Source organism: Heterodontus francisci, chromosome 32 (genome assembly GCF_036365525.1).
Source record: "Heterodontus francisci isolate sHetFra1 chromosome 32, sHetFra1.hap1, whole genome shotgun sequence".
Taxonomy (NCBI): Eukaryota; Metazoa; Chordata; class Chondrichthyes; order Heterodontiformes; family Heterodontidae; genus Heterodontus; species Heterodontus francisci.
The window spans coordinates 5,657,671-5,683,377 of NC_090402.1; the positions used below are offsets into that span (position 1 = coordinate 5,657,671).

Here is a 25,707-nt window from a genome sequence, read left to right on the forward strand (position 1 = left end):
GGAGGAGGAGGGGGGTAGAAAAGGAGGAAGGAGAGGACGGTGGGGGTGGGAAGGGGGAGATGGAGAGAGGAGGGTTGAGGAGAGGAAGAGGAGAATTAATCCCTAACTTAATCCAATGGGATGGTTAATGCTGGGATTTTAATTGTTTCTTGGGGAAAGTCCCCATGAAAGTTGGAACACACAAGGAGCAGAGGATGCAGTGGGGGCAGTGGCGGGGGGGAAATGGGGTAAATGTCCAGACCAGCTCCTATTTGTCTGGTTTCTTTCTGGCTCCGGTTTGTCCTCTGGGAATTGGTCTTTTATTTTAATAGTTGGCTCTGTACTGGATTTTATTCCCTCAATAATGATTCTTGGGAATCTTTACCAAAGGCCAAAAGTTATTAAAATCTTGCTTGAAGGGAAGAGTGGCCAAGTAAAACAAAGAGAGAGCAAGAGGGGCCCACATTGAAGGCTGAGGAAGAGCGGGCAAAAGCGAATGATTCAGTGAGTTTATGATTTCAGGGGAGATCCATTTTCTCAGCTAAAAGATTCTCATCCTTGATTTCAAATCCTTCCATCCCTTCCTTACCTCTGTAACCCTTTCAACTCTCCGAGATCTCTGCACTCCTCCAATTCTGACCTCCTGAGCATCCCCGATTTTAATCGCTGCACCATTGTCGCCTGTGCCTTCAGCTCTGGAATTCCCTCCCTAAACCTCTCTTAGGAACATAAGAAATAGGAGCTGGAGAAGGCCATTCGGCCCCTCGATCCTGTGCCATTCAATATGATCATGGCTGATCTTCTGCCTCAACTCCACTTTCCTGCCCACTCTCCGTATCCCTCAATTCCCTGAGACACCAAAAATCTATCTATCTCAGTCTTGAATATACTCAATGACTGAGTATCCACAGCGATCTGGAGAATAGAATTCCAAAGATTCACAACCCTTTGATGAAGAAATTTTTCCTTGTCTCAGTCCTAAATAACCAACCCCTTATCCTGAGACACTGCCCTATAGTTCTACACTGTTCAGCCTGGAGGGTGGGTGGGAACAGCCTCTCAGCATCTACCCTGTCAAACCCTCTCAGAATCTTATATGTTTCAAGGAGATCATCTCTCATTTTTCTAAACTCCAATGAGTACAGGCCCATTCTACTCAATCTCTCTTCACAGGACAACACTCTCATTTCAGGAAATCAATCTTGTGAACCTTTACTGCCCCCTCTCTGGGGCAAGTATATCTTTTCTTAGGTAGGGAGACTAAAACTGTACACACTACTCCAGGTGAATCTCACCAAAGCCCTGCAAAATTGCGGTAAGACTTCCTTACTCTTGTACTCCAGTCCCCTTGTACTAAACATCCCATTTGCCTTACTAATTGCTCGCTGTCCCTGCATGTAAACTTTCTGTGATTCATGTACAAGGAAACCCAAATCCCTCTCACCTTATAAAAATTTCTGCTTTTCCATTCTTTCTACCCAAGTGAATAATTTCACACTTCCCCACATTATACTCCATCTTTCACCTTCTTGCCCACTCACTTAACCTGTTGCAGCCTCTTTGTCTCTCCACAGTTTACTGTCTTACCTAGCTTTGTATCGCTAGCAAACTTGGACACATTACACTCAGTCCCTTCGTCTAAGTCGTTAATATAGATTGTAAATAGAGGAGACAACAGCTCTGATCCTTCTGGTACCCCATTAGTTACCTGGTGCCAACCTGAAAATGACCCTTTTCTCCTGACTCTCTGTTTTCTGTCTGTTAACCAATCCTCTACCCAGGCTAATATATTACCCCAATCCCATGAGTCCTCTCTATCTCTCTTTCCTCCTTTAAGATGCTCCTCAGAACCTTGCTCTTTGACTATGTGTTTGGTTACCTGTCCTAATATCTTCTTATGTGGCTCGGTGTCAAACTTTGTTTGATAACGTTCCAGTGAAGCACCTTGGGTGTTTTATGATGTTGAAAGGCGCTATCTAAATGCAGGTTGTTGTTCTAGTTGGTCTTGGCAGATAAAGAACAGGATAAAATTACAGATAGACAGTTAGCAGTCAGTGATAGGAGGAGGTGATTGTCGGAGCCCTGTCACTGGTTTACAATACATTATTTTGATTCTATTTATTTAATATTTTTCTTGTACAATTAAAACTCGCGTGCAGAAACTCATTGTGACATAATGCTTTGTATTAGTGTCAGCTTTCCTGCAACCTCCGTTCCAATTCCTTTCAGAACCTAACAGAGTATTTTTATTCAGGAATAGTTTGGGCCCTGACACAACCAGTGGGATCATGGTTTAAATCTAGGCTGGGCAGATGGGGTGAATGTCTCTATTCTGAGGTCTGTGAGAGTCGGTGCGTGTGGGACCCGTACCCCAGTGAGAGTCGGTGCGTGTGGGACCCGTACCCCAGTGAGAGTCGGTGCGTGTGGGACCCGTACCCCAGTGAGAGTCGGTGCGTGTGGGACCCGTACCCCAGTGAGAGTCGGTGCGTGTGGGACCCGTAGCCCAGTGAGAGTCGGTGCGTGTGGGACCCGTAGCCCAGTGAGAGTCGGTGCGTGTGGGACCCGTAGCCCAGTGAGAGTCGGTGCGTGTGGGACCCGTAGCCCAGTGAGAGTCGGTGCGTGTGGGACCCGTAGCCCAGTGAGAGTCGGTGCGTGTGGGACCCGTAGCCCAGTGAGAGTCGGTGCGTGTGGGACCCGTAGCCCAGTGAGAGTCGGTGCGTGTGGGACCCGTAGCCCAGTGAGAGTCGGTGCGTGTGGGACCCGTAGCCCAGTGAGAGTCGGTGCGTGTGGGACCCGTAGCCCAGTGAGAGTCGGTGCGTGTGGGACCCGTAGCCCAGTGAGAGTCGGTGCGTGTGGGACCCGTAGCCCAGTGAGAGTCGGTGCGTGTGGGACCCGTAGCCCAGTGAGAGTCGGTGCGTGTGGGACCCGTAGCCCAGTGAGAGTCGGTGCGTGTGGGACCCGTAGCCCAGTGAGAGTCGGTGCGTGTGGGACCCGTAGCCCAGTGAGAGTCGGTGCGTGTGGGACCCGTAGCCCAGTGAGAGTCGGTGCGTGTGGGACCCGTAGCCCAGTGAGAGTCGGTGCGTGTGGGACCCGTAGCCCAGTGAGAGTCGGTGCGTGTGGGACCCGTAGCCCAGTGAGAGTCGGTGCGTGTGGGACCCGTAGCCCAGTGAGAGTCGGTGCGTGTGGGACCCGTAGCCCAGTGAGAGTCGGTGCGTGTGGGACCCGTAGCCCAGTGAGAGTCGGTGCGTGTGGGACCCGTACCCCAGCGTCAACATCCTTTTTTTGCTTAGTGCATTAGGGGTCACACTTGTGGGTGAATGTCCCTCTCCTCTGCCTCTCCAGGTTCAAAATTAATGTGGGGCGGGACCAGATTATGGTCCGGGGGGGAGGGTTGGGGAAAGAGGGGTGGAGTTGGGGGAGGGGCTGGGAGGCTGCTGAACAAGGGTCCAGCGATGAATCAACACAGTCTTTACTAAAGACGTGTGCTCTGGTGAACATTGAAAGTGACATTTGCAATCATTCCGTCACCATCAAGGATCAGAATCACATCACAGCTCACTGCACCCACTGAGGTGGTCGTCGTGACAACCGCCACAGTATCCAAGGAGATATAGCGAGATGCACGAGTCCTGAAAGGAGTGACCAGAGTCATTAGTAAGTCAAGCTGGTTCCAGGATTTGGACTGTTTCAGTGATCCCTATGTACCTTGTCCTGGGTCAGATTGTCCCGAGTACTCGGCTTTGTCCCAGGCCAATCCTGGGTCAGTCTATGGGAGGCGCGTGGCTCCGCTGGAGGCTGAATTCCTTGGCCTTGAGTCGTAGACTGGCGATGCTGTTCGCCATTGTCATCCCAGAGCTGCTCGGGCTCGATCCAGTCGAGCTGTAGGAAGGAACTGGGCTGTCAAAACACAAATCACAGAAGATCCTTTATATAAATATAATGGCAGTCATTTAAGAAAAGTGCTTTGCAGTAAATGCCAGGCTCCCCCACAACACCCCACCACCCACCCCCGATGTGTGATACTGGGAGGCCAGAAGGTCCCAGATCCATCCCTAGTCTGTACTGAACTACAGTACCCCAAATTCTCAATGGGGTACAAGTTAGATACAGAGTAAAGCTCCCTCTACACTGTCCCATCAAACTCTCCCAGGACAGGTACAGCATGGGGTTAGATACAGAGTAAAGATGGTGCCTCAGTTTAACATTTCATCCGAAAGATGGAACCTCTGATAATGCAGCCTTCAGCCTCGGAGGTGAGCGAATTAGCCACTTTCTTTTGTGCCTCTGTCGGTCAACTCTGGTTTACCGGGATGATGATTCAAGTTGTCAAATCAGATTTTATTAAAATTATTTTAGAGAGAAATTGAATGCAATGGGTGGGGATATTTAAATTTTGTCTTTGTCCTTTTGCATTAAGGATTTCCCCTTATGGGCTGACTGTACCTGTAGGAGGAGTTTGTGGACCATGGGTGGTATTCTGCATTCAGCGGGGTGTGTCTGGCAGCTACAGGCTGTTCAACGGCTGTTTCCGAGCTGTAGGATTTGAGCAGCGACACTGTTCTTCCAGTGAAAATGGCTCGTTCATTCCTGCGAAACTTAGCCCTCCGATTCTGAAACCAGACCTGAGAGAGAGAGAGAGAGAGAGATGTATTTGCCTTCTGTTACCCAATAACAGTGCTTAGAATTACACAGTATTTACAGCACAAACAGGCCATTCTGCCCATCTGCTCTGTGCTGGGTTTTATGCTCCACGTGTGTCCTCCCATCTCTCTTCAACTCACCCTGTCAACATATCAAACAACAACTTGCATTTATATAGTGCCTTTAATATGGTAAAACATCTTAAGGTGCTTCACAGGAGCGCTATGGCACAAAATTTGACACCGAGTCACACAAATTAGGGCAAGTGACCAAAAGCATGGTCAAAGAGGGAGGTTTTAAAGAACATCTTAAAGGAAGAGAGAGAGGTGGAGAGGTTTAGGAAGGAATTCTGGAGCTCAGGGCCTCAGCAGCTGAAGGCACGGCTGCCAGTGGTGGAGCGATGGGAATCAGGGAATTGCAGGAGGCCAGAATTAGAGAAGTGCAGATATTGTGGAGGTCCATCTATTCCTTTCTCCCACTAGTGTTTATCTAGCCTCTCCTTTAATGCATCAATATGATTTGCCTCTGATGAAACCTCCCAGTTTCTCTACCAGCACTCCTCGGATTGATCCATGAGCTCCTTTGATATCCTGTGGATTGGGCAGACAGTATTCCCGTCTCTCTCTCTCTCTCTGCCCAGCTAACATCTGATCAGTGACCTGCCGACACTGGGGAAGGCGAAGGGAATGGGTTTGAGTTTGAGAAGCACAAACCACTTGGTGCGATTTACAGATCAAATAAGGAATTTCTTCATGCAGAGCAGAATCTGAGGTCGCATAGTGTCGATGTGCATTGATGTATTTAAGGGGGTGCTTGATATGTACACAGGGGAAAAGGGAAGATTGGGATACAGAGGGTGGGAGTGGTAATGAGAGTGGGAGGAGGCTTGTGGAGTGTCAACATCGGTGGTATCCCATCAAATACTCTGTGTGTTTGCATGCCGTTCATTCCCCGTATCGCAGTGATTTGTCCTGACCTGTACTCTGGCCTCACTCAGATTGACCCTCCTGGCCACCTCTTCCCGGACAAATGCGTCTGGATAATGCGTCCTCTCAAAAACCCTCTCCAGGGCCTGCAGCTGCAAACTGTTAAACGTGGTCCGATTTCTCCTCTGCTTCTTCCTCTGTTTCTGAAGGTTTGCATTGAGACTGTGTCTCACAGCTGCAGAAGGGGAGAGGGAGGGGAGTTAGACAGATCTCAAAACTCTAATGTGCAATGACAGAAAAACAGTAATGATGCGGGACCCGTACCCCAGTGAGAGTCGGTGTGTGTGGGACCCGTACCCCAGTGAGAGTCGGTGTGTGCGGGACCCGTACCCCAGTGAGAGTCGGTGTGTGCGGGACCCCGTACCCCAGTGAGAGTCGGTGTGTGCGGGACCCGTACCCCAGTGAGAGTCGGTGTGTGTGGGACCCATACCCCCATCTCTTTCTCTCTCTCTCCCCCACTCCCCTGTCTCTCTCTCTCTCTCTTTCCTGGAGGGTTCCTTCCTTGTCAGTTTTTAATTTAAGTGAAATATTTCATAAGCCAAAATGTTTTCAATTAAATATTGAGTGATCTGCCAACCAATTAACTCACCGCACTTTCTGCCTTGTTTTCTAATTAAAATATCTTTGGCTGCCTTGTTCTATTAGCTGGGATACACTTTCCAACAGGAGCTCACTGGAATAGGGCCTGGATTATCCAATCAGACAGTGCAGTTTTCATTTCAGCCCGACTAATTTGTTCACGATTCCCTTTGCCAAAGAGACGTGAGAACAAAATCCAGTACTGACCCTCCGACAGTGCAGCACTCCCTCAGTACTGACCCTCCGACAGTGCGGCGCTCCCTCAGTACTGACCCTCCGACAGTGCGGCGCTCCCTCAGTACTGACCCTCTGACAGTGCAGCACTCCCTCAGTACTGACCCTCTGACAGTGCAGCGCTCCCTCAGTACTGACCCTCCGACAGTGCAGCGCTCCCTCAGTACTGACCCTCCGACAGTGCAGCACTCCCTCAGTACTGACCCTCTGACAGTGCAGCGCTCCCTCAGTACTGCACTGGAGTGTCAGATTTGATTTTATGAACATATGAATTAAGAGCAGGAGTAGGCCACTCGGCCCTTCGAGCCTGCTCCGCCATTCCATAAGTTCATGGCTGAACTGATTACTCCACATTTCCACCTCTTCCTGATAACCTTTCACCCCCTTGCTTATCAAGAATCTATCTACCTCTGCCTTAAAAATGTTCAAAGACTCTGCTTCCACTGCCTTTTGAGGAAGAGAATTCCAAAGACTCACAACCCTCAGAGAAAAAAATTCTCCTCATCTCTGTCTTAAATGGGCGACCCCTTATTTTTAAACAGTGACCCCCTAGTTCTAGATTCTCCCACATGGGTAAACATCCTTTCCACATCCACCCTGTCAAGACCCCTCAGAATCATATATGTTTCAATCAAGTCGCCTCTTACTCTTCTAAATTCCAGTGGATACAAGCCTAGCCTGTCCAATCCTTCCTCGTAAGACAGCCCGCCCATTCCAGGTATTAGTCTAGTAAATCTTCTCTGTACTGCCTCCGAGTTTACATCCTTCCTTAAATAAGGAGACCAGTACTGTACACAGTACTCCAGATGTGGTCTCACCAATGCCCTGTATAGCTGAAGCATAACCTCCCTACTTTTGTATTCAATTCCCTTGCGATAAACAATAACATTCTATTAGCTTTCCTAATTACGTGCTGTACCTGCATACTAATCTTTTGTGATTCATACACTAGGGCACCCAGATCCCTCTGCATCTGAGCTCTGCAATCTCTCACCATTTAGATAATATGATTTTTTATTCTTCCTACCAAAATGGACAATTTCTCACTTTCCCACATTATACTCCATTTGTCAGATCTTTGCCCACTCACTTAACCTATCTGTATCCCTTTGTAGCCCCCTTATGTCCTCTTCACAAGTTACTTTCCTACCTATCTTTGTGTCATCAGCAAATTTAGCAACAATACATTCAGTCCCTTCATCTAAGTCATTTATATAAATTGTAAAAAGTTGAGGCCCCAGCACTGATCCCTGTGACACACCACTCGTTACATCTTGCCATGCAGAAAATGACCCATTTATACCTACTCTCTGTTTCCTGTTAACTAACCAATCTTCTATCCATGCCGATATGTTACCCACAACACCATGAGCTTTTATTTTCTGCAATAACCTTTGATGTGGCACCTTATCAAATGCCTTCTGGAAATCTAAGTGCAATACATTCACCGGTTCCCCTTTATGCACAGCACATGTAACTCCCTCAAAGAACTCCAATAAATTGGGAAATAATGTTTAACCATTCACAAAACCATGTTGACTCTGCCTGATTACCTTGAATTTTTCGAAGTGCCCGGCTATAACATCTTTAATAATAGCTGCTAACATTTTCCATAAGACAGATGTTAAACTAACTGGCCTGTAGTTTCCTGCTTTCTGTCTCCCTCGCTTTGTGAATAAAGGAGGTACAGTCGCTATTTTCCAATCTAACGGAACCTTCCCCAAATCTTGGGAATTTTGGAAAATTAAAACTAGCGCATCAACTATTTCATTAGCCACTTCTTTTAACACCCTAGGATGAAGTCCATCAGGACCCAGGGACTTGTCAGCCCACAGCTCCAACAATTTGTTCACCACTTCCCTGGTGATTGTAATTTTCTTGTATTCCTCCCTCCCTTCCATTTCCTGACTTACAGCTAATTCTGGGATATTACTTGTATCCTCAACAGTGAAGACCAATGCAAAATACCTGTTCAATTCATCTGCCATCTCCTTATTATCTAGTATTAATTCCCCAGACTCACTTTCTATAGGACCAACACTCACTTTGTTAACTTTTCTTTTTTAAATATCTATCGAAACTCTTACTATCTGTCTTTATATTTCTAGCTAGCTTTCTCTCATACTCTTATTTTACCTTCCTTATCAATCTTTTAGTCAATCTTTGCTGGTTTTTATATTCTGTCCAATCTTCTAACCGGTCTCCCATCGTTGTGCAATTATAGGCTTTTTCTTTAAGTTTGATGCTATCTTTAACTGTTTTCGTTAACCACAGATGGCGGGTCCCACCCTTGGGATTTTTCTTTCTCGTTGAAATGTATCTATTCTGTGTATTCTGAAATATCCCCTTAAATGTCTGACACTGCATCTCTATTGGCCTATCCCTTCACTTGATTTGCCAGTTCATTTTAACTAGCTCTGCTTTAATGCCCTCATAATTGTCCTGATGACGTTTAAAATACTAGTCTTGGACCCACTCTTCTCTCCCTCAAACTGAATGTAAAATTCAATCATATTATGATCGCTGCTACCTCGGGGTGCCTTAACTATGAGGTCATTAATTAATCCTATCTCATTGCACAATACCAGATCTCGTATAGCCTTCTGTCTGGTTGGCTCCAGAATGTATTGTTCCAAGAAATTATCCTGAAAACATTCCATGTACTCCTCAAATAAAAACAAGAAATGCTGGAAATACTCAGCAGGTCTGGTATGTACTGTTCATCTAGGCTATCTCTGCCCATCTGATTTTTCCAGTCTATATGTAGGTTAAAATCCTCCATAATTATCACTGCACCTTTCTGACAAGCTGCCATTATTTCTTCCTTTATAACCTGTCCTACAGTGTGGTTAATGTTAGGTGGCCTGTACACCACTCCCACAAGTGACTTCTTGCCTTTATAATTTCTTATCTCTTTCCAAACTGCTTCTACATCCTGGTCTCCTGAACCTCTCTCTATTGTGCTAATACCATCATTAATTAACAGAGCTACTCCTCTACCTTTTCCTAGCTTCCTGTCCTTCTTAAATGTCATGCACCCTTCAATATTCAGGTCCCAATCTATGTCGTCCTGCAACAATGTCTCTTTAATGGCCATCAGATCATACTTATTTATTTCTATTTTCACTCTCAGTTCATCTGTTTTGTTTTGAATGCTACGTGCATTCAGATACAGAGTCTTTAGTTTTGTCCTTTTATCATTTTTGTAACCTCTAGCCTTATCTGTTGATTTACTCTTAGATTTGTACGCTCTGTCCCTTCCTGTCACAGTCTTTTTATCATTTCCCATATTAATACCTTTCTTTTTTGCCTTGTCTCTACTCCTTGATTTACCATATCTTCCCAAATTTGATCCCTTTCCCCCATTATTCAGTTTAAAACCCTCTCTACTTCCCTAGTTATGCGGTTCGCTCGAACACTGGCCCCAGCACGGTTCAGGTGTAAACCATCCCAACGGTACAGCCACCACTTTCCCCAGTACTGGTGCCAGTGCCCCACGAACCGGAACCCACTTCTTACCACACCAGTCTTTGAGCCAAGCATTAATTTCTCTAACCTTATTTGCCCCATGCCAATTTGCATGTAACTCAGGTAATAATCCAGAGATTATTATCTTTGAAGTTCTACTCCTTAATTTGTCCTGGAATGGGTCATGAACCCACAACCTTCTGACTCGGAGGCAGAGGTGCTACCCGCTGAGTCATGGCTGACACGGGTATTGCCATATCACATCACTACCAGGATGGGAGAAGTTGAACTTAATGGATATTCCCATCCTTTTGATGATGTCCAGTTGATTATTCAGATGTGATGGTTTTGCCAACATATCCATCAAGGTATTGTCACATGACCTCCTGCTGCCAACTACCCCGCACGCCCACCATCCTGCCATTGGTCGCCTGACATGTCCATCAAGGTGCCCCGAGTTCCCCAGCCAATCAGAAAGCAAACAGACTGTTAACCGATTGGATGATTCTTGACTGTCAGTTAAACAGCCTTTTACCCCCCCCCCCACCTTCAATCTCCAATATTTTAATAACTAATAAATAAAAGGAATCAAAGATTTTTTTGTTAACATCCCAGAGTAATTTTTCTCCAGGGTTGCTGGAAGCAATGTCCAGGAAATTAATCTTTAATTCCTGGAGAGTTGGCAACTGTATTGCAACTTTTTTAAAATTCATTCGTGGGATGTGGGCATCACTGGCCAGGCCAGCATTTATTGCCCATCCCAAATTGGCCTGGAACTGAGTGGCTTGCTAGGCCATTTCAGAGGGCATTTAAGAGTCAACCATATTGCTTTGGGTCTGGAGTCACATGTAGGCCAGACCAGGTAAGGACAGCAGATTTCCTTCCCTAAAGGACATCGGTAAACCAGATTGGTTTTTACAACAATCGACAATGGTTTCATGGTCACCATTAGACCAGCTTTTAATTCCAGATTTATTGATTGAATTCAAATTTCACCACCTGGTGTGGTGGGATTCGAACCCATGTCCCCAGAGCATTAGTCAGTGCTCTGGATTACTAGTCTATTGACATTACCACTACACTACTGCCTCAATGTCAATGTTCCTGCTAAGCTGTCTGGGTGTGTGATTGCATAGCTGCCTGACGATACCACACAGGCCACCTCCGCGCATGCACAGATATGCAAAAAAAAAATTAAGGGGCTTGTGCACCGAAACAAGCTGGTGGCACAGATAATTACGTTTTAAAGGGAACCGTGATTTCCATTCCACCATTTAAGGGTAGGGCAGGTAAACTAGGAAGTTCCAAGCCTATTATTCTAACATCAGTGGTGGGGAAGTTACTGGAACAGGTTATTAGAAACAAAGTGACTTGAGTGCTTGGACAAACATACGAATATATGAATTAGGAGCAGATGTAGGCCATTCTGCCCCTCGAGCCTGCTCTGCCATGCAATAAGATCATGGCTGATCTGTTTCTGACTCGAATTCCACTCCCATCTACCTACCCCCTGATAATCTTTGATTCCCTTGCCTAACAAGAATCTATCTACCCCCACCTTAAAAATATTCAATGACCCCGCCTCCACCACCTTCTGAGGCAGGGAGTTCCAAAGTCGTACAACCCTCAGAAAAAATTTCTCCTCATCTCTATCCTAAAAAGGTGCCCCCTAATTTTAAATCAATGCCCCCTAGTACTGGACTCACCCACAAGAGGAAACATCCTTTCCACACCCACCTTGTCAAGACTGTTCAGGATCTTATAAACTTCAAATCAAGTCTCCCCTCACTCTTCTAAACTCCAGTGAAAACAAGCCCAGTCTGTCCAATCTTTCCTCATAAGACAACCCTCTCAATCCAGATATCAAAACCTTCTCTGAACCATCTCAAATGCATTTACATCCTTCCTTAAATAAGGAGACGAAACATCAGAGAGAACCAGCATGGATTTGTAAAGGGTAGGTCATGTCTAACAAACCTAGTTGAATTTTTTGAGGAGGTCACTACTGTGGTAGATAAGGGAATGTCTATGGATGTTTTTATATGGACTTCCAGAAGGCATTCGACAAGGTTCCACACAAGAGACTTTTAACAAAAATGAGGGAGCATATAATTGGAAGCAACTTATTGGACTTGGATTAGCAACTGGTCAATAGCGAGGAGACAGAGAGTAGGGATAATGAGTTGTGCTCCAATTGGCAGGATGTGACCAGTGCTGTCCTCCAGGGCTCGATTCCGGGACCTCAGCTTTTCATTATACTTAACAATGATTCAGATGAAATGATAGATAGAGCCATATCTCCAAGTTTGCTGATGACACCAAGCTATGTGGCACAGTAAATAATGGATGGATAACTGAGTGGGCAAAAACTGTTGCAGCTGGAGTTCGACGTAGACCATCCACTTCAGACCCAAGAAAGATCGATCAGACTAGTTTCTCAATGCGGGGAAGCTAGGAGCTGGAGGAACAGAGATTTAGGAGCTCATGTTCAAAAATCACTAAAAATGATTGAACTGGTAGAAAAAAAAGTAATTAAAAAGAGTTTTAGAATGTTGGCCTTTTTATCTCAAGAGGGCTGAAATATAATGGGGTGGAAGTTATGTTATAGTTTATTTAAAGCTTTGCTCAGACCCCATCGGGAGTAACTGTGTTCCGTTCCGGTCAGACCCCGTCTGGAGTAACTGTGTTCAGTTCCGGTCAGACCCCGTCTGGAGTAACTGTGTTCCGTTCCGGTCAGACTCCATCCGGAGTAACTGTGTTCAGTTCTGGTCAGACCCCGTCTGGAGTAACTGTGTTCCGTTCTGGTCAGACCCCATCGGGAGTAACTGTGTTCCGTTCTGGTCAGACCCCATCGGGAGTAACTGTGTTCCGTTCTGGTCAGACACCATCCGGAGTAACTGCGTTCAGTTCTGGTCAGAGCCCATTGGGAGTAACTGTGTTCCGTTCTGGTCAAACCCCATCGGGAGTAACTGTGTTCCGTTCTGGACAGACCCCATCGGGAGTAACTGTGTTCCGTTCTGGACAGACCCCATCGGGAGTAACTGTGTTCCGTTCTGGTCAGACCCCATCGGGAGTAACTGTGTTCCGTTCTGGTCAGACCCCATCGGGAGTAACTGTGTTCCGTTCTGGTCAGACCCCATCGGGAGTAACTGTGTTCCGTTCCGGTCAGACCCCATCGGGAGTAACTGTGTTCCGTTCCGGTCAGACCCCTTCGGGAGTAACTGTGTTCAGTTCCGGTCAGACCCCGTCCGGAGTAACTGTGTTCAGTTCCGGTCAGACCCCGTCCGGAGTAACTGTGTTCAGTTCCGGTCAGACCCCTTCGGGAGTAACTGTGTTCAGTTCCTGTCAGACCCCTTCGGGAGTAACTGTGTTCAGTTCCTGTCAGACCCCATCGGGAGTAACTGTGTTCCGTTCCGGTCAGACCCCATCGGGAGTAACTGTGTTCAGTTCCGGTCAGACCCCATCGGGAGTAACTATGTTCTGTTCCGGTCAGACCCCATCGGGAGTAACTGCGTTCTGTTCCGGTCAGACCCCATCGGGAGTAACTGCGTTCAGTTCCGGTCAGACCCCATCGGGAGTAACTGCGTTCCGTTCCGGTCAGACCCCATCGGGAGTAACTGCGTTCCGTTCCGGTCAGACCCCATCCGGAGTAACTGCGTTCCGTTCCGGTCAGACCCCATCGGGAGTAACTGCGTTCAGTTCCGGTCAGACCCCATCGGGAGTAACTGCGTTCCGTTCCGGTCAGACCCCATCGGGAGTAACTGCGTTCCGTTCCGGTCAGACCCCATCCGGAGTAACTGCGTTCCGTTCCGGTCAGACCCCATCCGGAGTAACTGTGTTCAGTTCCGGTCAGACCCCATCCGGAGTAACTGTGTTCCGTTCCGGTCAGACCCCATCCGGAGTAACTGTGTTCCGTTCCGGTCAGACCCCATCCGGAGTAACTGTGTTCCGTTCCGGTCAGACCCCATCCGGAGTAACTGTGTTCCGTTCCGGTCAGACCCCATCGGGAGTAACTGTGTTCCGTTCCGGTCAGACTCATCCGGAGTAACTGTGTTCCGCTCCGGTCAGACCCCATCCGGAGTAACTGTGTTCCGCTCCGGTCAGACCCCATCCGGAGTAACTGTGTTCCGCTCCGGTCAGACCCCATCCGGAGTAACTGTGTTCCGTTCCGGTCAGACCCCATCGGGAGTAAATGTGTTCCGTTCCGGTCAGACCCCATCGGGAGTAACTGTGTTCCGTTCCGGTCAGACCCCATCCGGAGTAAATGTGTTCCGTTCCGGTCAGACCCCATCCGGAGTAAATGTGTTCCGTTCCGGTCAGACCCCATCCGGAGTAAATGTGTTCCGTTCCGGTCAGACCCCATCCGGAGTAACTGTGTTCCGTTCCGGTCAGACCCCATCCGGAGTAACTGTGTTCAGTTCCGGTCAGACCCCATCCGGAGTAACTGTGTTCAGTTCCGGTCAGACCCCATCGGGAGTAACTGTGTTCAGTTCCGGTCAGACCCCATCCGGAGTAACTGTGTTCAGTTCCGGTCAGACCCCATCGGGAGTAACTGTGTTCAGTTCCGGTCTGACCCCATCCGGAGTAACTGTGTTCAGTTCCGGTCAGACACCATCCGGAGTAACTGCGTTCAGTTCTGGTCTGACCCCATCCGGAGTAACTGTGTTCAGTTCTGGTCAGACCCCATTGGGAGTAACTGTGTTCCGTTCTGGTCAGACCCCATCGGGAGTAACTGTGTTCCGTTCAGACCCCATCTGGAGTAACTGTGTTCCGTTCCGTTCAGACCCCATCGGGAGTAACTGTGTTCCGTTCCGGTCAGACCCCATCGGGAGTAACTGTGTTCCGTTCTGGTCAGACCCCATCCGGAGTAACTGTGTTCAGTTCCGGTCAGACCCCATCGGGAGTAACTGTGTTCAGTTCCGGTCAGACCCCATCGGGAGTAACTGTGTTCCGTTCCGGACAGACCCCTCAGGAAGGAGTTATTGGCTTTGGAGAGATTCACCAGAACGATACCAGGGCTAAAAGGGTTGAATTCCGAGGACAGGTTGCACAGACTCTGAACTGAACACAGTTACTCCGGATGGGGTCTGGTGGGAGGAGCGGGGGATGGGGGTGGTGGGAGGAGCGGGGGATAGGGGAAAACACACACACACACCAGTCTGCTGAGGTGTGCGAGGGTTAACAATAAAAATAAATTCAACCTCCTCCCACACAGCCCGGCTGAGACAGGGATGAAGCCAGGAGCCAAGCGAACATGTGCTGCCATAGTCTGCGTGTGAATCGAGTCAGCAGGAACGTGTGAGGCCTCTCAAGCATATGGTTGAGTCTCAGGGCTGGCGTCTGCCTAAGCCGCAGCTTTCTGGCTGCTGTGACACCTCCTCCCAAAGTTTCTCAAACAGCCAGGAGCCTCCAAACCAACTCATACAAACAGAGACCTCCTCTGGAAGGTTGGACGGGAATCTCTGCCATTCTGCACAATTTGTTTAAAAAAACATAATCGGTCATTTATGTGACCAACAAGGTGATTTGCAGATTTTTGTTTTGAGGTCGAAACATTTTCTTCAATTCCGCCAATTGATGAGCATTATAAATTATTCACTCTCCCCGACAGTGCCGACTCTCGCTGGGGTACGGGTCCCCTCCTCTCCCCGAAGGCGCCGACTCTCGCTGGGGTACGGGTCCCCTCCTCTCCCCGAAGGCGCCGACTCTCGCTGGGGTACGATTCCCCTCCTCTCCCCGAAGGCGCCGACTCTCGCTGGGGTACGATTCCCCTCCTCTCCCCGAAGGCGCCGACTCTCGCTGGGGTACGGATTCTCCTCCTCTCCCGAAGGCGCCCACTCTCGCTGGGGTACGGATTCTCCTCCTCTCCCGAAGGCGCCGACTCTCGCTGGGGTACGGATTCTCCTCCTCTCCCCGAAGGCGCCGACTCTCGCTGGGGTACGGGTCCCCTCCTCTCCCTGGGGTACGGATTACACGCCTGCCAATTGCCTTCAGGACATCCCTGGAGATTGTGTCATTCTCTTTCTCTCTGCCACTTCGTCACTGAGCCGCATACGGAAATATTTGACCAAAGGTGTGGTCAATGAAGCAGATTTCAAGGAGCTTCATAAAGGAGGTGAGAAGGAGACCAGGCAGAGACACTGAGGGAGGGAATTCCAGAGCTTAGGGCCAAGGTCGTCAATGGTGGGGAGACGGATATTAGGGATTCGTAAGGGGCCAGAATTGGAGGAGTGCAGATATCTCTGAGGGGCTTCAGGATGTTACAGAAATAGGGAGGAGGGAGGCTATGGAGTGATTTCCTGTCCTGCAACTTTCCTCCAGTTTTTCAACCATAGTAATAATAATAGTGTCATTACAGATTAAAAGACTGCATTTCTGTAGCGCCTTTCACATTCTCAGGGAGTCCTAAAACATTTTAGTCACTGAAGTACTTTTTGAAGTTTAGTCACTGTTGTAATGTAGGTATCACAGCAGCCAATTTGTGCACAGCAAGATCCCACAAACTGCATTGAGATAATGACCAGATCATCTGCTTTAATATGATTGAAGGATAAATACTGTCCAGGACACTGGGGAGAACTCCCCTGCTCTTTGTCTGGTCGCTGTGGGATCTACATTATCCACTTGAGAAGGAAGACGGGACCTTAGTTTCATGTCCAGTCTGAAAGACAGCAGCTCCAACAGTGCGGCCCTGACCCTCGGAGAGTGCGGCCCTGACCCTCGGACAGTGCAGCCCTGACACTCGGACAGTGCGGCGCTGCCTCGGCGCTGACCCTCGGACAGTGCGGCGCTGCCTCGGCGCTGACACTCGGACAGTGCGGCCCTGACACTCGGACAGTGCGGCCCTGACACTCGGACAGTGCGGCGCTGCCTCGGCCCTGACACTCGGACAGTGCGGCCCTGACACTCGGACAGTGCGGCGCTGCCTCGGCCCTGACACTCGGACAGTGCGGCCCTGACACTCGGACAGCGCGGCGCTGCCTCGGCGCTGACCCTCGGACAGTGCGGCCCTGACACTCGGACAGTGCGGCGCTGCCTCGGCCCTGACACTCGGACAGTGCGGCCCTGACACTCGGACAGTGCGGCGCTGCCTCGGCCCTGACACTCGGACAGTGCGGCCCTGACACTCGGACAGCGCGGCGCTGCCTCGGCGCTGACCCTCGGACAGTGCGGCCCTGACACTCGGACAGTGCGGCGCTGCCGCGGCGCTGACCCTCGGACAGTGCGGCGCTGCCTCGGCCCTGACCCTCGGACAGTGCGGCCCTGACCCTTGGACAGTGCGGCGCTGCCTCGGCGCTGACCTGCGGTCCTGACCCTCGGACAGTGCGGCGCTGACACTCGGACAGTGCGGCGCTGCCTCGGCCCTGACCCTCGGACAGTGCGGCCCTGACACTCGGACAGTGCGGCGCTGCCTCGGCCCTGACCCTCGGACAGTGCGGCCCTGACCCTTGGACAGTGCGGCGCTGACCCTCTGACAGTGCGGCGCTGCCTCGGCCCTGACCCTCGGACAGTGCGGCGCTGCCTCGGCCCTGACCCTCGGACAGCGCGGCGCTGCCTCGGCCCTGACCCTCGGACAGCGCGGCCCTGACACTCGGACAGCGCGGCGCTGCCTCGGCCCTGACCCTCGGACAGTGCGGCCCTGACCCTCGGACAGTGCGGCGCTGCCTCGGCCCTGACCCTCGGACAGTGCGGCGCTGCCTCGGCCCTGACCCTCGGACAGTGCGGCGCTGACCCTCGGACAGCGCGGCCCTGACACTCGGACAGCGCGGCGCTGCCTCGGCCCTGACCCTCGGACAGTGCGGCCCTGACACTCGGACAGTGCGGCGCTGCCTCGGCCCTGACCCTCGGACAGTGCGGCGCTGCCTTGGCCCTGACCCTCGGACAGTGCGGCGCTGCCTCAGTGCTGCACTGGGATTTTGGGAGTAGGGGTATTAAGGGTTATGCAACCAAGAGGGGTTGATAGAGTTAAGATACAAATTGTTCTAATTTACTGGTGGAGCAGGCTTGAGGGGCTGAATGGCCTCCTCCTGTTCCAAAGGCATTTATTGCCCATCCTTAATTGCCTGAACTGAGTGAGTTGCTCAGACACTTCTGAGGGCAGTTAAGAGTCAGCCGCATTGGTGTTAGACTAGAGTCACGTACAGGCCCAGACTGAGTCAATCTCAGTTTTGAAATTTCTAATTGACCCCCAATATCAACAGTTTTTTGGGGGAGAGAGTTCCAGATTTCCACTCCCCTCTGTGTGAAGAAGTGCTTCCTGACATCACCCCTGAACGGCCCTGGCTCGAATTTTAAATTTCTGCCCCCTTGTTCTGGACTCTTCCGCCCCACCCCGCCCCCCCCCCCCCACAGGAAATAGTTTCTCTCTATCAACCTGATCGAATCCTTTAATCAACTCAAACCCGTCAATTAGATCATCCCTTAATCTTCTGTACTTGAGGGAATACAATCCTAGTCTGTGCAACCTGTCCTCGTAATTTAACCCTTTGAGACCCAGTATCACTCTGGTGAATCTGCGGTGCACCCTCTCCAAGGCTGATATATCCTTCCTGAGGTGCGGGGCCCAGAACTGAACACAGTTACTGCAGATGGGGTCTGACCAGAGCTTTAAATAAACTGTAACATAACTCCCACCCCTTTGTGTTCCAGTTCTCTTGAGATAAAGGCCAACATTCCAATAGTCTTTTAAATTATTTTTTGTACCTGCCCACTAAGCTGTTAGTATCATGCCAGGCTGACCACATCCCGAGAATGAATAATAATAAAAATATTTTCTAGCAGGGGTCTTGTGGTTTTTTATTATTGGTAACACAGCCCGTTCCACATGGATGAATTTAATCTGGATGGTTTTCATGGATCACAATTATATTTTTTCCCCAGACTGCTGTTTTTGAAACAAACCCTCCCTCCCACCTGGCTGCAAATATTTTTGAAGTCAAACAATGAAGTTATTCAATGCAAATGAAAATCTCCCCCTGCCCCCACCCCGCCCAATCCGGATTGACAAGAGGTTCATTTGCCTCTCTTTTTCTCATTTGCTGCACGATCACAGAACAAGGCCGATCAGTGCAGGATTGATTCGATGCCAGTTACCCTCCACACACATCAGCGGAACGCCAGGAGGGCTGTCCCTCAGTGATGCTGTTAGCTTTTACTCCCAACAAAATTTCCCATTCCCCATGGATGACAAAAGAATGGAGGGAGAGACAGAGAGAGACAAGGAGAGAGAAACAAGCAGAGAGAGATTCGGAGACACAAGGAGGGAGAGATAGACAGACAGGCAAGGGAAGAGAGAGAGACACACAGGGGGAGACACTCAGACAGAGAGGGGGAGACACACACACAGACAGAGAGAGGGAGAGAGACACACACACAGACAGACAGAGAGAAAGACACAGACAGAGAGACTCACAGACAGAAAGGCAGACACACACACAAGACGCACAGAGACACACACACACAGACAGAGTGAGAGAGAGACACAGACACACACACACACAGAGACACAGAGAGAGAGACACACACACACACAGACAGAGAGAGAGAAACACATGCACACAGACAGACACAGAGACCGAGACACACACACACGCAGAGACCATCTTCAGCTAGATGTACCGAGTGGATGGTCCATCTCGGCTCCTCCTGAAGTCTCCTCCACCACAGATGTAAGTCTTCAGACAATTTGATCACTCCACCTGATGAAGAAATGGCTGAAGACACCAGATACTGCAAAGGCTCTGGGCTCCGACAACATCCCGGCAATAGTACTGACGACTTGTGCTCCAGAACTACCCTAACCAAGCTGTTCCAGTACGGCTACAGCACAGACATCTACTGGGCAATGTTGAAAACTGCCCAGGTATGTCCTGTCCACATAAAAACAGGACAAATCCAATCCGGCCAATTACCACCCCATCAGCCTTCTCTCATTCATCAGCAAAGTCATGGACAGGGTCATTAACTGCTGTCAAGCAGCACTATCACAGCAATAACCTGCTCACTGATGCTCAGTTTGGGTTCCGCCAGGGACACTCAGTTCCAGACCTCATTACAGCCTGGGTCCAAACATGCACAAAAGAGCTGAAATCAAGAGGTGAGGTGAGAGCGACTGCCTTTGACAACAAGGCAGCATTTGACCGAGTATGGCATCAAGGAGCCCTAGCAAAACTGAGGTCAATGGGAATCAGGGGGAAAACTCTCTGTCGGTTGGAGTCATACTGAGCACAATGGAAGATGGTTCTGGTTGTTAGAGGTCAATCAGGACATCACTGCTCAGGGTAGTGTCCTAGGCCCAAGCATAGAAAAGTTACGATACAGAAAGAGGCCATTCAGCCCATCACGTCTACACCACCCAATCTAATTCCACCTTCCAGCACCTGGTCCGTAGCCTTGCAGGTTACAGCAACTCAGGTGCATGTCCAGGTACCTTGTAAATGAATTGAGGGTTTCTGCCTCCACCACTGATCTGGGCAGTGAATTCCAGACACCCACCACCCTCTGGGTGAAAAAGTTTCCCCTCATGTCCCCTCTAATCCTTCGACCAATCACCCTAAATCTGTGCCCCCTGGTAACTGACCTCTCCGCTAGGGGGAAACAGGTCCTTCCTGTCTACTCTATCTAGGCCCCTCATAATTTTGTACACCTCAATTAAGTCACCCCTCAGCCTCCTCTGTTCGAGCCAATCCAATCTTTCCTCATAGCTGCAACTTTCAAGCCCTGGCAACATTTTTGTAAATCTCCTCTGTACTCTCTCCAGAGCAATTATGTCCTTTCTGTAATGTGGTGACCAGAACTGTACGCAATACTCCAGCTGTGGTCTAACCAGTGTTTTATACAGTTCCTGCATTACATCCCTGCTTTTGTATTCTATACTTCGGCCAATAAAGGAAAGCCTTCTTCACCTGTCTATCTACCTGTCCTGTCACCTTCAGGGACCTGTGGACATGCACTGCAAGGTCTCTCACTTCTTCTACCCCTCTCAATATCCTCCCATTTATTGTGTATTCCCTCGCTTTATTTGTCCTCCCCAAATGCATTACCTCACAGTTCTTTGGATTGAATTCCATTTGCCACTTTTCCGTCCACTCAACCAAACCATTGATATTATTCTGGAGTCTACAGCTATCCTCTTCATCATCAACTACACGGCCAATTTTTGTGTCATCTGCAAATTTCTCAATCATGCCTCCCATATTTAAGTCCAAATCATTAATATACATCACAAACAGCAAGGGACCCAACACTGAGCCCTGTGGAACACCACTGGAAACTGCTTTCCAATCGCAAAAACATCCGTCAACCACTACCTTTTGTTTCCTGTCACTGAGCCAATTTTGGATCCAACCTGCCACATTCCCCTGTGTACCGGGGCTTTTATTTTACTGACCAGTCTGACAAGTAGGACCTTGTTAAATGCCTTACTAAAATCCATGGAGACAACATCCACTGCACTATCCTCATCAATCCTCCTAGCCATCTCCCCTTGACATTCAATGGCATTCCCATCACTGAATCTCCCACTATCAACATCCTTGGGGTTACTATTGATCAGAAATTGAACTGGACCAGCCATATAAACGCTGTGGCTACAAGAGTCGATCAGAGGCTGGGAATCCTGTGGCAAGTAACTCACCTCCTGACTCCCCACAGCCTGTCCACCATCTACATCTACAGGAGTGTGATGGAATACTCTCCATTTGCCTGGATGGGTGCAGCGCCAACAACACTCAAGGAGCTCAACACCAAGCAGCCTGCTTGATTGGCACCCCATCCATAAACATTCACTCCCTCCATCACCGACACACAGTGACAGCAGTGTGTACGATCTACAAGATGCACTGCAGTAACTCACCACACCTCCTTCGACACCACCTTCCAAACCCGTGACCTCTACCAACTAGAAGGACAAGGGCAGCAAATACATGGGAACATCACCACCTGCAAGTTCCCCTCCAAGTCGCACACCGTCCTGACTTGGAACTATATCGCCGTTCCTTCACTGTCACTGGGTCAAAATCCTGGAACTCCCTTCCTAACAGCACTGTGGGTATACCTACCCCACATGGACAGCAGTGGTTCAAGAAAACGGCTCACCACCACCTTCTCAAGGGCAATTAGGAATGAGCAATAAATATTGGCCTGGCCAGTGACGCCCACATCCCATGAATGGATAAAAAAACTTTTACATTTTATTTTATATCCACGTTCCCCATTCTGAACTCTCAAATACTGGAAACATTGTTTCTCTCGACTGTCCCATCCCTTCATAATTTTAAGCAATTCAACAACCACTTGCATTTGTATAGCACCTTTAATGTCATAAAGTGTCCCAAAGTGCTTCACAGGATCATTATCAAACACAATTTGCTACTGAGTCAATGAAGATATTAGGTCAGGTGACCGAAAGCTTGGTCAAAGAGGTTGGTTTTACTGAGCGTCTTAAAGGTGGAGAGAGAGGGGGAGAGGTTTAGGGAGGGAATTCCAGAGCTTATGACCCCAGGCAGCTGAAGGCACGGCCGCCAATGGTGGAGCGATGGGAATCGGGGATGCTCAGGAGGCTGGAATTGGAGAAGCACAGAGATCTCGGAGGGTTGTGGGGCTGGAGGAGGTTACAGAGATAGGGAAGGTTGTGGGGCTGGAGGAGGTTACAGAGATAGGGAGGCGCGAGGGAATGGAGGGATTTGAACACAAGGATGAGAATTTTAAAAGTGAGTTGTAGGTCAGTGGGCACAGGGGGTGATGGACGAATGGGACTTGGTGTGAGAGAGGATACAGACAGCAGAATTTTGGATGGAATCACTGGGTAATCTCATTTGTTCAGAACAGAATCAATAAAAACTAGCTTTAAAAAAATGGTGTTGAGGAGACCCACCTAGAAGGGATGTGAGTGGCTGAGCCTGTACAGACTTACAACACCTGCTTATAGTTTTATCCACAGACCATTCTCCATACTAACCTGAAAACATGCCTCATGTGTCAGCTGTGGTTTGGCGGGTAGCACTCGCACCGAGTCAGGTCTGGGGTTTGTAGCTCTGCGCCAGAGACCTGAGCACATAATGTAAACCTACACTCCCAGTACAGCACTGAGGGAGTGCCACACTGTTGGAGATGCCATCTTTCATTTGAGATTTCAAATGGAGGTCCCATCTGCTCTCTCAGTTGGGCATAAAAGATCCCATTGTGTTTTCTGAAGAAGAGCAGTGGAGATCTCCCAGTGTCCTGGACAATAATTCTCCTTCAGCCAACATCATTAGAACAGATTATCTGGTCATCACATCGCTGTTTGTGGGATCTTGCTGTGCACAAATTGGCTGTTGCGTTTCCTACATTATAACAGTGACTAGACTTCAAAAGTACTTAATTGTTATGAAAGGCAGCAAAAAGATTTGCTTGAGAGGTTTTTAAGAAAGTTAGTCATTTAAATAAAGTTTTAGAATTGTTTCAAAGTTTTTAAGACCTTTGAAATAAATGATTCGGAACTTTCAGAAACAATCCTTGCAGTTTTAAAACTTTAAAAGTCTACAAAGCTGCCCCCTGAGTATATGAGCAAAGACACTCCATGATCAAGAACTGTTTATCCCAACTCTGACAAGTTAATCTTCACAGCACACTCCTTAAAATTAAATTATGAGCATTGGAAATCATGGATTGAACAGCATTGAATAAATCCCTGCAGAGACACACTAAGGTCTGAGGTGTGTTTATCCCAATTCCCGCTGTTTATTGTGAACCCGTTTTTTTCATCCTGATCCCAACCTTTTCCCTAATTCTTGGTGTGAGTTTATCCTGATTCCATCTGTTGTTATCCTGATTCTCTGACTTATTATTTCTCCCAGTTCCCATTGAGATTACCCCATTTGTAGTATTTATCCTCATATTTGTCACGATACCCAGTTTTTATATCCTGAACCCAGTGTTGATCCCAATTCCACAACTTATTCAGATCCTGATTCCAGTTTTTAATTTATCCTGATTTAAAGACAGAAAATGTTGGAAAAACACAGCAGGTCTGGCAGCATCTGTGGAGAGAGAAACAGAGTTAACGTTTCAATTCTATGGCCAGTTCTGATGAAAGGTCACAGACCTCAAACGTCAATTCTGTTTCTCTCTCCAGATGCTGCCAGACCTGTTGAGTATTCCCAGTACTTTGTTTTTATTTCAGATTTCCAGCATCTGCAGTATTTTGCATTATTTATCCCAATTCGGATGTAAATTATCCTGTGTGGGAGCTTGAAAAGGGGACAGGATTGGGGGGGGGGGGGCAGAGAGTGGTGGCAGCCCGGGGGGTGGGGGGGGGGGGGGGTGGGGGGTGGGACGGGGGGGGCAAGGCAGGGGGCAGGAGAGAGGGGGGAGGATGGGGGGCAGGGGGAGGGGGCAGGACGGGGGGCAGGACGGGTGCAGAGGGAGGGGGCAGAATGGGGGGGGCAGGACGGGGGCAGAGGGAGGGGGCAGGACGGGGGCAGAGGGAGGGGGTAGGACGGGGGCAGAGGGAGGGGGCAGGAGGTGGGGGCAGAGGGAGGGGGCAGGACGGGGGGCAGAGGGAGGGGGCAGGACGGGGGGCAGAGGGAGGGGGCAGGACGGGGGGCAGAGGGAGGGGGCAGGACGGGGGGGCAGAGGGACGGGGGCAGAGGGACGGGGGCAGAGGGACGGGGAAGGATGGTGGTAGAGAGGGGGCAGGGCAGGGGGTAGAGAGGGGTAGGACGGGGGGGGGGGGGGGCGGTAGAGATGAGCTGTAAATTCACTCCAATATATTTGACATTTATGAATTGACAGGACTGACATGAATTCAATCTTTATATAATCTACATTATATTGTTACTTTGCTTTATTAAATTGATATTTCCACAGATCCAAACACAATCTCTCATTTCATACAATGATTTAATACAGCAAGATGCACGTTTATTGTAGAATTATAGACATTATTGTAATTAATATTGCGGGAACTATAGGGATGGGATATTGGGATTTTCTGGAGTTGGTTTCTCACTGTCTGATTTCTATAAATTAGTTTCATTATTAAAGGGGACCTGAGTTTAGCTCGGGTTACAGAGACTGAGCCTGGGCTGTGCCGTGCCGGGCCCTCCTCACTATCCCTCCATCACTCACCGTTCTGCCGAGTCGCTTCCCCTCCGGCGCTGCCGCTCAGCCCGGGCTCCCTCACTCTCCTGCCGGCCTCCCTCGCTACCCCAGCCGGCTCCGTCCCTCCGTTCATACCGGCCGCCTCTCCCAGGTCCAGCAGGTCACTCACCGAGAAAGTCTTCCTGGTCTGGGCAGCCTCTGGCGTGTCCAGCCCAGCCGGTGGCGGAGAGCCTGCCTCCTCCATCAGTTTAACAAACTCCCTCCCCCTCCAGAAAACCCTGCAGCCTTTCCCAGTCTGACCCCCCACAAAACTACTGAAAACTTTCCCCAAACTTTCTGCCTGCTCTAAAACACACAAGTCTAGTCCTGCTGACGCATATGAAGAAACTCTTTCAAGCTTTTGCCAGTTCCTCCCCTCCCAGCTGACCCTCTCTCCCCCGAGACTCTTACACAACTCACAAAAAAAAGTTTTTGGAGAAAAGAGTAAACAGCAGAGCCGCCCACTTTAACCCAAATATACAGACCGCCCCTAGCAACACTCTCCCATCATCCTGACATCACTCAAAGCCTCCAAAACAATAAATAACAAAAATTCACAAGCTGCGAAAAAACAAAGTTTTGAAAAGTTTTTCTGTTATGACCCAATGAAATGTTTCAGGGAATCACCGCCTGGTCCCCAACTCATTCTAACCCAGAACAACATTTAAATATTAGCCTTTCCTTTCTGAGATTTCAG

The 25,707-nt window shown here is 49.2% G+C and overlaps 1 protein-coding gene across 1 annotated transcript; it reads right to left on the reverse strand.

Moving 5' to 3' along the window:
* Positions 1 to 2,854: 2,854 nt before the first annotated feature.
* On the reverse strand, positions 2,855 to 25,376 carry LOC137347403 (paired mesoderm homeobox protein 2-like). Its single transcript, XM_068011839.1, has 4 exons — positions 24,999 to 25,376; positions 5,597 to 5,781; positions 4,423 to 4,601; positions 2,855 to 3,876 (listed from the first exon to the last, which is right to left on the reverse strand). The coding sequence occupies exons 1-4, from the start codon at positions 25,213 to 25,215 to the stop codon at positions 3,741 to 3,743; spliced, it is 717 nt and encodes a 238-aa protein (XP_067867940.1). The 5' UTR covers positions 25,216 to 25,376; the 3' UTR covers positions 2,855 to 3,740.
* Positions 25,377 to 25,707: the final 331 nt, after the last annotated feature.

Coding starts and splice junctions, on each gene's coding strand:
- LOC137347403 (XM_068011839.1), bottom strand. CDS start 25,215: ATGGAGGAGGCAGGCTCTCCGCCACCGGCTGGGCTGGACACGCCAGAG. Junction 4,602..5,596: donor TGAGTGAGGCCAGAGTACAG/GTCAGGACAAAT, acceptor TCTCTCTCTCAG/GTCTGGTTTCAGAATCGGAG. Junction 3,877..4,422: donor TCCACAAACTCCTCCTACAG/GTACAGTCAGCC, acceptor GTGTTTTGACAG/CCCAGTTCCTTCCTACAGCT.